The sequence below is a fragment of the Anomaloglossus baeobatrachus genome, chromosome 7 (assembly GCF_048569485.1).
Source record: "Anomaloglossus baeobatrachus isolate aAnoBae1 chromosome 7, aAnoBae1.hap1, whole genome shotgun sequence".
NCBI classification, from domain to species: domain Eukaryota; kingdom Metazoa; phylum Chordata; class Amphibia; order Anura; family Aromobatidae; genus Anomaloglossus; species Anomaloglossus baeobatrachus.
The window spans coordinates 288166123-288184045 of NC_134359.1; the positions used below are offsets into that span (position 1 = coordinate 288166123).

A 17923-nucleotide genomic window follows, 5' to 3' on the forward strand; every position below is an offset into this window, starting at 1 on the left:
TTTTTTTTTACCTAAATGAATGTATTTGCTAAATACAATTATTGCAATTGGATTATTGTCCGCTATGTAAATGGAAGTGGAAGGACACAGAAAATGTGTCGCCACAAAGCTGCTTAAGAACAGAAAACGTTCCCACAACCAATCAGAACAGTGTTAGGTCATGTGCCAGAATCCCTGTAACAGATAGATTGTAATGTTTGGTTTCGCTTCCCTCCTCGCAGGCCTCTGCCGCAGTTCCAGCAAATTATCCAGCCTGAGCGTGCCCTGCTCCTTGCCCAGCCCCCAGCCCAGCCAGATCATCTGCGAGCTCCAGAACTGCGCCTACTGCTCCAACCTGCTGGAGAATCCGGAGCTGGACCTCAGCGACTCGGACAGCTGCGAGTCCGACACCAACGCAGTGTACGAGTTCACGCAGGACTTGAGGCACGGAGACCAAAGAGACCACGTCCAGAAAGCCAAGACGTTCCGGAGGAAAGAGAAAGAGGCGAATAAGATTTGTAAACTCTGGGAAGAATTCACCAACCGGCTGAAAAGGATCGTGGACAGCAAGTACTTCAACCGGGGCATCATGATCGCCATCTTGATTAATACCCTCAGCATGGGCATCGAGTATCACGAGCAGGTAGGTGAACGTCTTCCAGCTTCAAAGTTGATTGTCATCACGTTTGTTTGGTCAGGTGATGAATGGATGGTCGCTGGGGTCCTACCTCCGGGACCCTCAGTGGTCATGAGCGCTCACTATTAGTCCATGACAAGACCAGTGGACTGGCGGAGATGGCAAAGTCCAGCCCTATATACAATGAATGGAGAGGAGTCCACGTGACCAGAAGACCCTCATGATCAATGCTCTAGAAGCTCATATAGAATCCATATTGGATTTTTGGACCCAGAAAAAACACCCAAGTCAGGCATCAAAAAATCCTTGTGACCCTGTAGATCCCTCCATGTCATCAGAACACAGTACTGAGCACCCGAGCATGGTAGTGCCCACTCATCACTAGTTACCAGTACTGAGCACCCGAGCATGGTAGTGCCCGCTCATCACTAGTTACCAGTACTGAGCACCCGAGCATGGTAGTGCCCGCTCATCACTAGTTACGAGTACTGAGCACCCGAGCATGGTAGTGCCCACTCATCACTAGTTATGAGTATCGAGCACTCGAGCATGGCAGTGTCCGCTCATCACTAGTTACGAGTACTGAGCACCCGAGCATGGTAGTGCCTGCTCATCACTAGTTACCAGTACTGAGCACCCAAGCATGGTAGTGTCCGCTCATCACTAGTTACTAGTACTGAGCACCCGAGCATGGTAGTGCCCACTCATCACTAGTTATGAGTATCGAGCACTCGAGCATGGCAGTGTCCGCTCATCACTAGTTACGAGTACTGAGCACCCGAGCATGGTAGTGTCCGCTCATCACTAGTTACTAGTACTGAGCTCCCGAGCATGGTAGTGTCCGCTCATCACTAGTTACCAGTACTGAGCTCCCGAGCATGGCAGTGTCCGCTCATCACTAGTTACGAGTACTGAGCACCCGAGCATGGTAGTGTCCGCTCATCACTAGTTACTAGTACTGAGCTCCCGAGCATGGTAATGTCCGCTCATCACTAGTTACGAGTACTGAGCTCCCGAGCATGGCAGTGTCCGCTCATCACTAGTTACCAGTACTGAGCTCCCGAGCATGGCAGTGTCCGCTCATCACTAGTTACCAGTACTGAGCACCCGAGCATGGCAGTGTCCGCTCATCACTAGTTACCAGTACTGAGCACCCGAGCATGGTAGTGCCCGCTCATCACTAGTTACCAGTACTGAGCTCCCGAGCATGGCAGTGTCCGCTCATCACTAGTTACCAGTACTGAGCACCCGAGCATGGTAGTGCCCGCTCATCACTAGTTACGAGTACAGAGCACCCGAGCATGGTAGTGCCCGCTCATCACTAGTTACTAGTACTGAGCACCCAAGCATGGTAGTGCCCGTTCATCACTAGTTACAAGTACTGAGCACTCGAGCATGGTAGTGCCCGCTCATCACTAGTTACCAGTACTGAGCACCCGAGCATGGTAGTGCCCGCTCATCACTAGTTACCAGTACCGAGCACCCGAGCATGGTAGTGCCCGCTCATCACTAGTTACCAGTACTGAGCACCCAAGCATGGTAGTGCCCGCTCATCACTAGTTACCAGTACTGAGCACCCGAGCATGGTAGTGCCCGCTCATCACTAGTTACAAGTACTGAGCACCCGAGCATGGTAGTGCCCGCTCATCACTAGTTAGGAGTACTGAGCACCTAAGCATGGTAGTGCCCGCTCATCAGTAGTTACCAGTACTGAGCACCCGAGCATGGTAGTGCCCGCTCATCACTAGTTACCAGTACTGAGCACCCGAGCATGGTAGTGCCCGCTCATCACTAGTTACCAGTACTGAGCACCCAAGCATGGTAGTGCCCGCTCATCACTAGTTACCAGTACTGAGCACCCGAGCATGGTAGTGCCTGCTCATCACTAGTTACCAGTACTGAGCACCCGAGCATGGTAGTGCCCGCTCATCACTAGTTACCAGTACTGAGAACCCGAGCATGGTAGTGCTCGCTCATCACTAGTTACCAGTACTGAGCACCTGAGCATGGTAGTGCCCACTCATCACTAGTTACCAGTACTGAGCACCTGAGCATGATAGTGCGCACTCATCACTAGTTACGAGTACTGAGCACCCGAGCATGGTAGTGCCCGCTCATCACTAGTTACCAGTACTGAGCACCCGAGCATGGTAGTGCCCGCTCATCACTAGTTACCAGTACTGAGCACCCGAGCATGGTAGTGCCCACTCATCCCTAGTTATGACTACAGAGCACCCGAGCATGGTAGTGCCCGCTCATCACTAGTTACGAGTACAGAGCACCTGAGCATGGTAGTGCCCGCTCATCACTAGTTACCAGTACTGAGCACCTGAGCATGGTAGTGCCCGCTCATCACTAGTTACCAGTACTGAGCACCCGAGCATGGTAGTGCCCGCTCATCACTAGTTACCAGTACTGAGCACCCGAGCATGGTAGTGCCCACTCATCCCTAGTTATGACTACAGAGCACCCGAGCATGGTAGTGCCCGCTCATCACTAGTTACGAGTACAGAGCACCTGAGCATGGTAGTGCCCGCTCATCACTAGTTACCAGTACTGAGCACCTGAGCATGGTAGTGCCCGCTCATCACTAGTTACCAGTACTGAGCACCCGAGCATGGTAGTGCCCACTCATCCCTAGTTATGACTACAGAGCACCCGAGCATGGTTGTGCCCGCTCATCACTAGTTGAGAGTACAGAGCACCTGAGCATGGTAGTGCTCGCTAAAGGGTTGGTATTTTTGTTTTTCTCAAGATTTCTAGTACTATGCAGGGTTAGACGAGGACACGGACACGAGGATTTCTTAGTGTCGCACAACGGTCACACCAGAGCTCTTTAGTTTATGCTAAATTTCAAAGAAATTTGCTGCAATTATAAAGTTCAGATATTTCACTATTTACCGCCCGTTCCGGGTCCTAAGCAAGTTCCATCCGACTGCAAGCACTAATTAGGACATTGCGGGATCCTGCTCGTTAGGAAGAAGCTTCGATACCTCAAAGGTTAATTGGCTTTTCTTTATCCGGATGCCGGAAAATGAAGATGAACAGGAAACATTCAGGAATCCGAGGCTCCAGAAGACGAGGCGCGCTGTGTGTTGCGGCTTCTGACAGATTTAATCAACATTTTGTAAATTAAAAAAAACAAACAAAAACCCTCTGGTGCGACAAGAGCTGCACTTTTTGCATATTGCCGTTATCTGGAGAGACTCCAAGATGATCCGCTCGTCTTAGAAGAAGGTCCCGCTGCAGATTATCTATTCACCGTGTCTTCCGCTTTCCTGTTACACTTCCGCGCTGCCGAGTCTTTATATCTATACAAGAGGAAAGGATACAAAAATATGTAAAAAAATAAATAAATAAAGATGGTAAAGTAAGAAAGATATATATATATATATATATATATATATATATATATATATATATATATATATATATATATATATATATATATATGTAAAACATAGGAAAAATAAGACAGCATAAATGAGTACACCCCCATTGAAAAGTAAGATTATATATATATATATATATATATAAAAATATACAAGTATATATATTTTTATATATATATACATATATATATATATATATATAAAAAGAAATTATATATATATATATATATATATATATATATATATATATAAAATAAAATATATATATATATCAAATATTAAGGTTCTCCTGATTTTCTGATTTTTCTCTTTATATTTTTGAGTAAAATGTAAATTGTTTTTTTTTTTTATTCTATAAACTACTGACAACATCTTCGAATTTCCAAGCAATAAATCTTGTTTTTATTTTCTGAAAATAAGAACAACAATACTAATAATGTTTTACTTCAGGAAGAGTCAGAAATCAATATTTTGTGGAATAACCATGATTTTTAATCCCAGCTTTCATGCGTCTTGGCTGCTTTCCTCCAGTCTTTCACATTGCTTTTGGGTGACCTGGTGCAAACATGTAAGCAGTTCTTCTTTGTTTGATGACTTGTGACTATCCATCTTCCTCTTGATTACATTCCAGAGGTTTTCAATGGGGTTCAGGTCTGGAGATTGGGCTGGCCATGACAGGGTTTTTATGTGGTGGTCCTTCATCCACACATTGATTGACCTAGCTGTGTGGCATGGCGCATTGTCCTGCTGGAAAAAACAGTCCTCAAAGTTGGGGAACATTGCCTGAACAGAAGGAAGCAGCTGTTTTTCCAGGATAACCTTGTATGCTGCTTGATTCATGCGCCCTTCGCAAAGTTTAATCTGCCCAATTCTTGCCAAATTTGTAGAATAAGGTAATGTTCTCTGATGAGTCTAATGTTCAGCTTTGCTCAACACCTGGTCGTCTCATGGTTAGATGGAGACCTGGAGAGACGTACAAGCCACAGTGTCTTGCACCCACTGTGAAATTTGGTGGAGGATCGGTGATGATCTGGGGATGCTTCAGCCAGGCTGGAATTGGGCAGATTAAACACCTGTCAGCTATAACCTGAAAACCACTGATAGACTTAGTGAATAATGCTAATAATCAGGTGACAATCAGAGGTGGACTAAAATTAGCAAGTGTTAAGTCATGTTTTGTGGGGTATTCACAGTTTTCGGCACGTCTAGTGGGGTGTTCCCAGTATACAGCACGTCTTGTGGGAGGTTCCAAGTATACGGCAAATCTCCTGGGATGTTCCTGGTATACGGCAGATCTTGTGGGGTGTTCTCGGCATACAGCAGGTCTTGTGGGATGTTCCCGGCATACAGCAGGTCTTGTGGGATGTTCCCGGCATACAGCAGGTCTTGTGGGATGTTTTCGGCATACAGCAGGTCTTGTGGGGTGTTCTTGGTTTACGGAAGGTCTTGTGGGGTGTTCCTGGTATAAGGCGGGTCTTGTGAGGTGTTCTCAGTATAAAACAGGTCTTGTGGGGTTTTTCCGATATACAGCTCTTGTGGTGTGTTCCTGGTATACGGAAGGTCTTGTGGGGTGTTCCTGGTTAATGGCACGTCTTGTGGGGTGTTCCCGGTATACAGAAGGACTTGTGGAATGTTCCTGGTATACTATCCGTCTTATGGAGTGTTCCCAGTATACGGCAGGTCTTGTGGGGTGTTCCCGGTATACGGCAGGTCTTGTGGGGTGTTCCCGGTATACGGCAGGTCTTGTGGGGTGTTCCCGGTATACGGCAGGTCTTGTGGGGTGTTCCCGGTATACGGCAGGTCTTGTGGGGTGTTCCCGGTATACAGCAGGACTTGTGGAATGTTCCTGGTATACTATGGGTCTTGTGGGGTGTTCTCAGTATACGTCAGGTCTTGTGGGGTTTTCCCGGTATAAGGCAGGTATTGTGGGGTGTTCCCAGTATACAGCAGGTCTTGTGGGGTGTTCCCGGTATACGGAGGGTCTTGTGGGGTGTTCCCGGTATACGGCAGGTCTTGTGCGGTGTTCCTGGTATACGGCAGGTCTTGTGGGGTATTCTCGGTATACGGCAGGTCTTGTGGGGTGTTCCTGGTATACAGAGGGTCTTGTGGGGTGTTCCCGGTATACGGCAGGTCTTGTGCGGTGTTCCTGGTATACAGCAGGACTTGTGGAATGTTCCTGGTATACTATGGGTCTTGTGGGGTGTTCTCAGTATACGTCAGGTCTTGTGGGGTGTTCCCGGTATACGGCAACTCTTGTGGGGTTTTCCCGGTATAAGGCAGGTATTGTGGGGTGTTCCCAGTATACAGCAGGTCTTGTGGGGTGTTCCCGGTATACGGAGGGTCTTGTGGGGTGTTCCCGGTATACGGCAGGTCTTGTGCGGTGTTCCTGGTATACGGCAGGTCTTGTGGGGTATTCTCGGTATACGGCAGGTCTTGTGGGGTGTTCCCGGTATACGGAGGGTCTTGTGGGGTGTTCCCGGTATACGGCAGGTCTTGTGCGGTGTTCCTGGTATACGGCAGGACTTGTGGAATGTTCCTGGTATGGTATAGTATGGGTCTTATGGAGGGTTTCGGGTATACGGCAGGTCTTGTGGGATGTTCCTGGTATACAGCAACTCTTGTGGGGTTTTCCCGGTATACGGCAGATCTTGTGGGGTGTTCCCGGTATACGGCAACTCTTGTGGGGTGTTCCCGGCATACAGCAGGTCTTGTGTGATGTTTTCGGCATACAGCAGGTCTTGTGGGGTGTTCTTGGTTTACGGAAGGTCTTGTGGGGTGTTCCTGGTATAAGGCGGGTCTTGTGAGGTGTTCTCAGTATAAAACAGGTCTTGTGGGGTTTTTCCGATATACAGGTCTTGTGGTGTGTTCCTGGTATATGGAAGGTCTTGTGGGGTGTTCCTGGTATACGGCAGGTCTTGTGGGGTGTTCCTGGTATACGGCAGGTCTTGTGGGGTGTTCCTGGTTAATGGCACGTCTTGTGGGGTGTTCTCAGTATAAAACAGGTCTTGTGGGGGTTTTCCGATATACAGGTCTTGTGGTGTGTTCCTGGTATACGGAAGGTCTTGTGGGGTGTTCCTGGTATACGGCAGGTCTTGTGGGGTGTTCCTGGTATACGGAAGGTCTTGTGGGGTGTTCCTGGTATACGGCAGGTCTTGTGGGGTGTTCCTGGTTAATGGCACGTCTTGTGGGGTGTTCCCGGTATACAGAATGACTTGTGGAATGTTCCTGGTATACTATGGGTCTTATGGAGTGTTACTGGTATACGGCAGGTCTTGTGGGGTGTTCCCGGTATACGGCAGGTCTTGTGGGGTGTTCCCAGTATACGGCAGGTCTTGTGGGATGTTCCCGGTATACGGCAGGTCTTGTGGGGTGTTCCCGGTATACGGCAGATCTTGTGGAATGTTCCTGGTATACTATGGGTCTTGTGGGGTGTTCTCAGTATGCGTCAGGTCTTGTGGGGTGTTCCCGGTATACGGTAACTCTTGTGGGGTTTTCCCGGTATAAGGCAGGTATTGTGGGGTGTTCCCAGTATACAGCAGGTCTTGTGGGGTGTTCCCGGTATACGGAGGGTCTTGTGGGGTGTTCCCGGTATACGGCAGGTCTTGTGCGGTGTTCCTGGTATACGGCAGGACTTGTGGAATGTTCCTGGTATGGTATAGTATGGGTCTTATGGAGGGTTTCGGGTATACGGCAGGTCTTGTGGGATGTTCCTGGTATACAGCAACTCTTGTGGGGTGTTCCCAGTATACGGCAGGTCTTGTGCTGTGTTCCTGGTATACGGCAGGTCTTGTGGGGTATTCTCGGTATACGGCAGGTCTTGTGGGATGTTCCCGGTATACGGCAGGTCTTGTGGGGTGTTCCCGGTATACGGCAGGTCTTGTGGAATGTTCCTGGTATACTATGGGTCTTGTGGGGTGTTCTCAGTATGCGTCAGGTCTTGTGGGGTGTTCCCGGTATACGGTAACTCTTGTGGGGTTTTCCCGGTATAAGGCAGGTATTGTGGGGTGTTCCCAGTATACAGCAGGTCTTGTGGGGTGTTCCCGGTATACGGAGGGTCTTGTGGGGTGTTCCCGGTATACGGCAGGTCTTGTGCGGTGTTCCTGGTATACGGCAGGACTTGTGGAATGTTCCTGGTATGGTATAGTATGGGTCTTATGGAGGGTTTCGGGTATACGGCAGGTCTTGTGGGATGTTCCTGGTATACAGCAACTCTTGTGGGGTGTTCCCAGTATACGGCAGGTCTTGTGCGGTGTTCCTGGTATACGGCAGGTCTTGTGGGGTATTCTCGGTATACGGCAGGTCTTGTGGGATGTTCCCGGTATACGGCAGGTCTTGTGCGGTGTTCCCGATACACGGCAGGTCTTGTGCGGTGTCCCCGGCATACGGCAGGTCTTGTGCAGTGTTCTCGGTATACGGCGGGTCTTGTGGGGTGTTCCCGGTATACGGCAGGTCTTGTGGGGTGTTCCTGGTATACGGCAGGTCTTGTGGGGTGTTCCTGGTTAATGGCACGTCTTGTGGGGTGTTCTCAGTATAAAACAGGTCTTGTGGGGGTTTTCCGATATACAGGTCTTGTGGTGTGTTCCTGGTATACGGAAGGTCTTGTGGGGTGTTCCTGGTATACGGCAGGTCTTGTGGGGTGTTCCTGGTATACGGAAGGTCTTGTGGGGTGTTCCTGGTATACGGCAGGTCTTGTGGGGTGTTCCTGGTTAATGGCACGTCTTGTGGGGTGTTCCCGGTATACAGAATGACTTGTGGAATGTTCCTGGTATACTATGGGTCTTATGGAGTGTTCCTGGTATACGGCAGGTCTTGTGGGGTGTTCCCGGTATACGGCAGGTCTTGTGGGGTGTTCCCAGTATACGGCAGGTCTTGTGGGGTGTTCCCGGTATACGGCAGGTCTTGTGGGGTGTTCCCAGTATACGGCAGGTCTTGTGGGATGTTCCCGGTATACGGCAGGTCTTGTGGGGTGTTCCCGGTATACGGCAGGTCTTGTGGAATGTTCCTGGTATACTATGGGTCTTGTGGGGTGTTCTCAGTATGCGTCAGGTCTTGTGGGGTGTTCCCGGTATACGGTAACTCTTGTGGGGTTTTCCCGGTATAAGGCAGGTATTGTGGGGTGTTCCCAGTATACAGCAGGTCTTGTGGGGTGTTCCCGGTATACGGAGGGTCTTGTGGGGTGTTCCCGGTATACGGCAGGTCTTGTGCGGTGTTCCTGGTATACGGCAGGACTTGTGGAATGTTCCTGGTATGGTATAGTATGGGTCTTATGGAGGGTTTCGGGTATACGGCAGGTCTTGTGGGATGTTCCTGGTATACAGCAACTCTTGTGGGGTTTTCCCGGTATACGGCAGATCTTGTGGGGTGTTCCCGGTATACGGCAACTCTTGTGGGGTGTTCCCGGTATACGGCAACTCTTGTGGGGTGTTCCCGGTATACAGCAGGTTTTGTGGGGTGTTCCCAGTATACGGCAGGTCTTGTGGGGTATTCTCGGTATACGGCAGGTCTTGTGGGATGTTCCCGGTATACGGCAGGTCTTGTGCGGTGTTCCCGATACACGGCAGGTCTTGTGCGGTGTCCCCGGCATACGGCAGGTCTTGTGCAGTGTTCTCGGTATACGGCGGGTCTTGTGGGGTGTTCCCGGTATACGGCAGATCTTGTGGGGTGTTTCTGGTATAATACGGGTCTTATGGAGTGTTCCTGGTATACAGTAGGTCTTGTGGGGTGTTCCCGATACACGGCAGGTCTTGTGGTGATGTTCCCGGTATACGGCAGGTCTTGTGGGGTGTTCCCGGTATACGGCAGGTCTTGTGGGGTGTTCCCGGTATACGGCAACTCTTGTGGGGTGTTCCCGGTATACAGCAGGTTTTGTGGGGTGTTCCCGGTATACGGCAGGTCTTGTAGGATGATCCTGGAACAAAATGTTTAGTACCTACCTAAAGTGCTAAAAAGGTTTAGCTGATGCTGCTGACAGGGCCGTGGCCTCGCATTAATGCCAGTAGGAGTGAAGTGTAGCTGTTTACAGGATAATGGTCGGTCAGGAATGGTCAGAGGAACATGACAAAAAGTTTAAGGTGATGACTTGTCTTCAATTCACTGATCCATGGATGGAGGCCGCCCCTCACAAGGATCTGCGGCTGACATCTTGGTGCCAGATAGCACAGGTCGCCCTCACAGGCCTTGTAGTGCACACACCTTATGGCTTTTATGGCAGCACAAGTGGATGTACATATTATTAGGCTATTGGTGCCTATTGTATGTATGTATGTATATATATATATATATATATATATATATATATATCCACACAAGCCGAAACCAGCAATGCAAAAGTCTCCTTAGGGAGAAGGATTTGACAATGGGGGTCACGGGGGGAGAGCGACGGTGGTCTTTGTACCTTTCATTATAAGGCATCTTTTGGTATGTACAATAAATACGCGTGTGCCAGAAGATGAGCGCGGCTAATGGGCCGGCAGCCTTGTGAAAATCCCCATTGTTCGCTGAGCCGCTTTCTCACACAGCTTGGCTTCCGTCGAAGAAAAATAGGAATATTTTATTAAAATGCTAATGAAAGATTTAGCTTTTAAGTGCAAATAAGACGCGGTGTTTCTCCCGGCTTTTCCCTGCGCTTGGCCCGATGTTGTTGTATATTGATGCGGAAATCTTTTGATGGGGCCTCTTCTCCGAAAGAATCCAGGCACAGAATCTAAATGAGCGCATTGTTTGAGGAGGTGCCCGCCTCGCTCCTCAGAAGATAAACTCTTCTCTTGTGCCACGGAAATTCATTCCAGACCCCCAGACTGGTCCTGTGGCTGCGCGGCGGGCTCAGATTGGATTTTATTTTCTGGGAAATTGTGTAACCCCTTCAAGATATCTACGGAGAACTGACGATGATGACAAGAGGATGACAGCCAGCGAAACTTCTTGGATGACCATGCGGTGGGCACTGATGGACGATCTATGGGGGACAAGTTCATGTTCAACTTTCCATCGTTCTTTATAGGATCTATAAACAAAATGTTTTCCTGTAACCTTACGTCCCCCCCCTATTTTTCAGGGCCCACCATTCCCTTTGCCCACTCCCTGATTGGGGCATTCTCTATTGCCAGAGAAACTCACAACTATACCGGGAGTTCAAGGTAGTCGCCCCCTTTTTTTGGGAGCCTCCTAGTTCTTTGGGAGAGATAGTCAGTACAGTATGTATATATAATCTGTACATGTGTATTATTGTCAAGGGTGATATTAAGCTTCTCCATTTAAGGAAAGAAGGGACCAAATCTTTCAGTCTCCAGGACTAGGACCTACTTTGTAAAAAAAATAGAGCTGTACGTAAATGTCGCGGGCGGAGGAGGGGACGCTGCGCTCTCCCACTGCTCGGGTCCGGCTGCCGCTGCTGCTGCGGCTGCTGCTGCTCGGTGGCTCGAGCGATGGGCCGGATCCCGGGGACTCGAGCGGCGCTACTCGCCCGTGAGTGAAAGGGGATTGGTTTTTGGGATTCTTTATTGTCCGTGACGCCACCCACGGTTGTGGTGATTTTTGGTAACACCACCCAGTCCCTGGTGGATTACGGTTTTCATAGTAAAGTCCCTGGTGGTCTAGGGCTTTCTTAGTAGGGTCCCTGTTGGGCTAGGGCTTTCTTACTATAGTCCCTGGTGGACTTGGCCTTTCTTAGTAAAGTACCTGGTGGGCTTGGGCTTTCTTAGTAAAGTCTCTGGTGGACTTGGATTTTCTTAGTAATGTCCCTGGTGGGCTTGGGCTTTCTTAGTAAAGTCTCTGGTGGACTTGGATTTTCTTAGTAATGTCCCTGGTGGGCTTGGGCTTTATTAGTAAAGTGGCTGGTTTGTTTTGATTTAGGTTATCTTGCCATAGTCCCTGATGGTCTAGGGTTTTCTTAGTAAAGTTCATGGTAGGCTTGGACTTTCTTAGTAAAGTCCCTGGTGTGCTTGGACTTCTTTTTAGTAAAGTCCCTGGTGGAGTTGAGCCTTCTTAGTAAAGTTCCTGGTGTACTTGGACTTTCTTAGTAAAGTACCTGGTGGGGTTGAGCCTTCTTAGTAAAGTTCCTAATGAGCTTGTTTTTTGGGGTTTTTTTTAGTGACGTCCCTGGTGGACTTTGGGCTTTCTTAGAAAAGTTCCTTTTGGCAAGGGCTTTCTTAGTAAAGCCCCTGGTGGGCTTGGTTTTTTTTTAGTAAAGCCCCTGGTGGATTAGGGCTCTCTTAGTAGTCCCTGGTGCGATTGGGCTTTGTTAGTAAAATCCCTAGTGGGCTAGGGCTTTCTTACTATAGTCCCTTGTGTGCTTGGGCTTTCTTAGTAAAGATCCTGGTGGGCTTTGGTTTTCTTACTAATGTCCCTGGTTGTCTAGAGCTTTCTTAGTAAAGTCTCTGGTGGGCTTGGGCTTTCTTAGAAAAGTACCTGGTGGGCTTGGGATTTCCTAGTAAAGTCTCTGGTGGGCTTGGGTTATCTTAGTAAAGTCCCGGGCGAAATAGGGCTTTCTTAGTAAAGTCCCTTGTGGTCTAGGGCTTTCTTAGTAAAGTCCCTGGTGGGCTGAGGCTTTCTTACTATAGTCCCTGGTGTGCTTGGGCTTTCTTAGTAATGTCCCTGGTGGGCTTTGGTTTTCTTACTAATGTCCCTGGTTGTTTAGAGCTTTCTTAGTAAAGTCTCTGGTGGGCTTGGGCTTTCCTAGTAAGGTCCCTGGTGGGCTTGGGTTATCTTAGTAAAGTCCCGGGGAAAATAGGGCTTTCTTAGTAAAGTCCCTTGTGGTCTAGGGTTTTCTTAGTAAAGTCCCTGGTGGGCTGAGGCTTTCTTACTATAGTCCCTGGTGTGCTTGGGCTTTTTAGTAAAGTCCCTGGTGGGCTTTGGTTTTCCTACTAATGTCCCTGGTTGTCTAGAGCTTTCTTAGAAAAGTACCTGGTGGGCTTGGGTTATTTTAGTAAAGTCCCGGGGGAAGTAGAGCTTTCTTGATAAAGTCCCTTGTGGTCTAGGGCTTTCTTAGTAAAGTCCCTGGTGGGCTGAGGCTTTCTTAATAAATCTTAGGCAATCTTCTAGTTTTTGCTCTTACTGCACTAGTAGCATCCTTTCCCTCCATGCATTTTATGAGGACCAGTTTGCATTGATGTCTTGCCGTCTCCATATTAATATGTAATATTGGTGTATATAGATATTATAAAAGGAGGTCCCCCACTCAGGACCCCTTCAAGGAGACAAAAAAAGAGAGCCTCCCTCCAGGCACAGCGCCCATTCTGGTGAATTTAAGCTATTTAGAAAGAACTTGTCTCGGAGCTCCCTCTAGTGGTGGCTCCTTTGTGTATGAGATTTGGAGCTCTGTATCACAAAACCTTTACTCCTCCCCTACAAATATATATTAAGAAAGTATTCAACACACAATGTTTTTTTTTTTATCCGGTCTGTGAGAATAATATAGAAAAAAGCAATTAAGAAAGTGAATCTAGGTAGAAGGGAAAACAAACCCAGACTAAGTGCTATCTATTATCCAGCAGGCGAAACACAGCGTCTATACGATTCTTATTAGATCGCCGCGGCCGCTACGCTGGAGGGATTGATTTAGACGTGGGCTGGTATTGATTCCTGGAGCGGGAGTAGGAGTTCGCAGACTATCTCATCTGAAAACACGTAACTCACACGGTCGCCCGGTGTATGTTTACTGCTGGGTAAACATGGCATCTTAATCTGCTGCTTTAGCTCATCCGCCGTCATGTGAGGACGAGGATAAGCTACAGGTGAACACATCACATCTGCTTATCATTGCTGCTCATCTGTCGTCTACTACTTGGCTAGGCCAAAAAGTGTTAAAGGGATATTCCCATCTTATATCGTCACTTTAAGAGTCTTAAAGGGGTTATTCCCATCTTCATAAATGGATGTTTTTGGTTAGTTCTTGCACAGACAAGCAATTTAGCAATTTACTTCTTGTTAAAATTTTCAGCCGTTCTTGAGATATTAATACTTTTATTTTATTTACAGCTTGTTGTCTAGGAAACCGACCACCGCTGCTGTCTAGCTTGTAAGCACTGCAGTCTACTGACAGGTTTAGGAGGTAACCGTGTGGTCAGTGATTCTAGATGGCTTCAAAACGGCACTTATAAGCATTTGAAATGCTTTGCTATGTGTCTTGTGCACTTGCTGACAGGTTGTCTTTCAGCAATAGGGTCCACGCTGGTTTTGGGAGGCCCCTTCACAGATGTGCCTCGTTCCTGGTGATTGCTCTGTTTCTTTACTGGGCTTGCTCTGTCTGAAAATCGTCAGGCATACTTCCTGTTTTCCCAGTGTGCTCTTGGCTCTTGTTTAGTGTAAGTGCCCTGATCTTGGCTTCTGACTTCAGACCTCTTCCTGACCACGTCTCTGCCTGCTCCCTGAACTTTATATATATTACCTCCTGGCTTTTGACCTCAGACCTCTTCCTGACCACGTTTCTGTCTGCTCTCTGAACCTTATACGTTACCTCCTGGCTTTTGACCTCAGACCTCTTCCTGACCAGGTCTCTGTCTGCTCCCTGAACCTTATGTGTTACCTCCCGGCTTCTGACCTCGGACCTCTTCCTGACCACGTCTCTGCCTGCTCCCTGAACTTTATATATTACCTCCTGGCTTTTGACCTCAGACCTCTTCCTGACCACGTCTCTGTCTGCTCCCTGAACCTTATACGTTACCTCCTGGCTTTTGACCTCAGACCTCTTCCTGACCACGTCTCTGTCTGTTCCCTGAACCTTATATGTTACCTCACGGCTTCTGACCTCGGACCTCTTCCTGACCACATCTCTGTCTACTCCCTGAACTTTATAGGTTACCTCCCAGCTTCTGACCTCAGACCTCTTCCTGACCATCTTATACGTTACCCTGTGGCTTATGATCCCTGCTTGTCTGACATATTATTATGATGCTCAACACTACGAGCAGTATGAATAGAAGGGTAGTCAGACAAGATGGGATCATAAGCCAAGAGGTAATGTATAAGGTTCAGGGAGCAAACAGAGACATGGTCAGGAAGAGGTCCGAGGTCAGAAGCCAGGAGGTAACATGTAAGGTTCAGAGAGCAGACAGAGACATGATTAGGAAGAGGTCTGAGGTCAGAAGCTGGGAGGTAACGTATATGGTTCAGGGAGCAGACAGAGACGTGATCAGGAAGAGGTCCAAGGTCAGAAGCCAAAATCAGAACACTTACACCAGACGGGAGCCAAGAGCACACTGAGAAACGGGAAGTTCAGACAGAGCAAGCAGAGTAAAGAAACCTAGCAATCACCAGGAATGAGGCACATCTGTGAAGGAACCTCCAAAACCAGTGTACCCTAGGCCTGAAAGACAACCTGTAAGCAAGTGCACAAGACACATAGCAGAGCATTTTCAAATGCAAAATGCTCCGCATGGCAGAACCGCAACATAAGCACTGCTCATTTTATGTTGTTTTAGGAGCAGTGGTCGGTCTCCAAGACAACGAGCTGTAACCAAAATAAAAGTGTTAATATCTCAAGAACTGATGAAAATTTTAACAAGCAGTAAATTGCAAACTTGTTTGTCTTTGCAAGAACTATCCGACAACACCCCTTTTATGAAGATGGGAATAACCCCTTTAACGCTCTTTAAGTGACCAGAGGTCGTAGCGATATAAGATGACAATATCCCTTTAACACTTTTTGTAAACAAAAGTGTTAATATCTCAAGAACGGCTGAAAATTTTAACAAGCAGTAAATTGCAAAATTGCTTGCTTTTATAAGCTCTATCCTATAATATCTATCTGTGCAAACAGGAATAACCCTTTAAGTGATTGACCTCCAACCAATCATGAGAAGGTAGAAGCTGCAGCTCCTCTTTAATAGTTTTTCCCCTGCACAGCGGTGGAGCAGTCACCTGGCTGTGCAGGAGATTTCATATTGAAGGGTTTTTTACACAATTAGGGCACCAAAGTGCACAGAAATGCAATAGTCAGGAATCATCAACAGGGGTCCAAGGGGTTCTCACTCCACTTTTGGACCCCTTGGACCCCTACTTGGCCTTCCACTTTGAAGCTTAAATGTTACCACTTGAGGGGTTTAAAACATTGGCCTTTTATGGTTTACCAATGTTTTGATTTTTTTTTTTCCATGCAGGGAAAATAAATCAGAACCAAAATCTACACAAGAGCAAAGGGGTGTTGCCTGTGAGATTCTTCTCTAATAAGCCAGGAGGGCCTTATTATAAATGGAATCTATCAGCAGGATTTTGATATGTAATCTGAGAGAAAAATTATGTAGGGGCTGAGACCCTGATTCCAACGATGTGTCACTTACTGGGCTGCGTGCTCTTGTTTCAATAAAATCAGTGTTTTATCAGCAGGAGATTAGCACTGCAGGACTAGCTGTCTTGTGCCTCCAAGTCCAACCATGCCCCCAGCAATGCTTAGCAGCTTTATGTCAATATACAATGTACACAGAGAGCTGCCAATCAGTGTTGTGGGAGGGGTTATACAGAGCTCAGCATTCTCAGATCTGCAGCAGAGAAACCCCAGTGATTGTATCAAAATGTCAGCAAGTGACATCACTGGAATCTGGGTCTCAGCCCCTACATCATGCAGCAAAAACCTGGTGATAGATCCCCTTTAAATAAGGTATACTCTGGCATTTTAGTGGGGGCAAGAGAAGCCAATTTGCTTATTTCTGGTTCGGCACCTATCAGGGACAGGTGTGTAACGGATGGTCAGGGGACACAGGAAACCCTATGCAGTAAAGTCCCTGGTGGGCTGAGGCTTTCTTAGTAAAGTCCATGATGGTCTAGGACTCTCACCCGCACACCCGGAGGTACCCTTAAAGGTAGGGAGGTCTGGGCCCCCGACCTGACCGTGCCTCCTGTCCTAACCCTGATGACAAAGTCCACACCACCCACCCCACTCAGCGAACCGACCAGGATGGAGATTCCAAAACCCTACCAAATATGAAAAACAGACAGGGGTAAAATAAAACCTCATGCACACCTACAACCTACACCTGGGAGCAACCAAAGGTATAAGGGTAGGGGTAACAAGGGAAAGGAGGTAATAACAAAAACAGACAACAATCGATAAACCAAAACAGCAGACAGCAACAAGCACGTCCTCTCTGCTCCTGGGCTAGCTCCAAACTGAGTTGAATAACCAGCAACCTCTCCAGGAAGCAGAGGGATTAAATACAGCCCGGAAGTGCCCAACTGAAGCCAGCTGAGCAAGTTTGCTGCTGCACCAAGAAAGGGATTAACCCCAAAATGCCCAAAGGAAAAAGGCAATGTTTAATTGTGCATGGTCTCAGATAGTAATAGAGAACTCTGATCCTGAGCCTGTCCTTATACAGGTGACAGCACCATCTTCATGAATAAAATGCTATCGCTGTGGCATACTGTGCCTGACAGTCAGGGTGTATGGAAATCTGCGAGACCACCCCCTGCCCTGTAATGGAGGCCAGTAGAAAGAAGGAGCTAGATTTGGATGGTAGTGGGGGGATAGGGCAGGGTTGGCCACATTGCTGTGCCCCCCATATGTCTATGTGTATCATCCAGCGGCAGCCACTTGCACGGGGCAGAGGGTCCCTCATATTTTGCTGTTGAGCGGCGACGATCGACAACATCCATATGACATGTTCGCAACGAAATCTCCTTAGTAGCCAAATTAGGAGAGGAAACAGATTGCGTTCATCCCCATCTATAATGCCAGGGGGCTCCGGTGTCGTGCAGAATTTTGGATTAATAACTCTTGTTTACCACCGACGGCTAGACGTGAGTCACCACGACTGGCGAGGTTCTGCGCCATAAGACGTTGGGCCAGTTTCCCCCACCCCCCCAAAAAAATGAACAGATGTTCGGATAAAGTTATAGGGGTGGGGGGTCCAAACTTTTATGAAGATGATGACACGTAGGAATGAAGACTTAGGTGGCAATCAGCGCGAATAGAGAACATCTGTGG

The 17923-nt window shown here is 48.0% G+C and overlaps 1 protein-coding gene across 3 annotated transcripts in view; it reads left to right on the top strand.

The window, feature by feature from the left end:
* Positions 1–17923, top strand: part of CACNA1H (calcium voltage-gated channel subunit alpha1 H) — a 300253-nt gene that overhangs the window by 145972 nt on the left and 136358 nt on the right. For all 3 annotated transcript variants that reach the window (XM_075318332.1, XM_075318334.1, XM_075318333.1), the window contains one exon: positions 222–622. In XM_075318332.1, coding sequence (XP_075174447.1) covers positions 222–622 — 401 coding nt within the window. The remainder of the gene's footprint in view (positions 1–221; positions 623–17923) is intronic.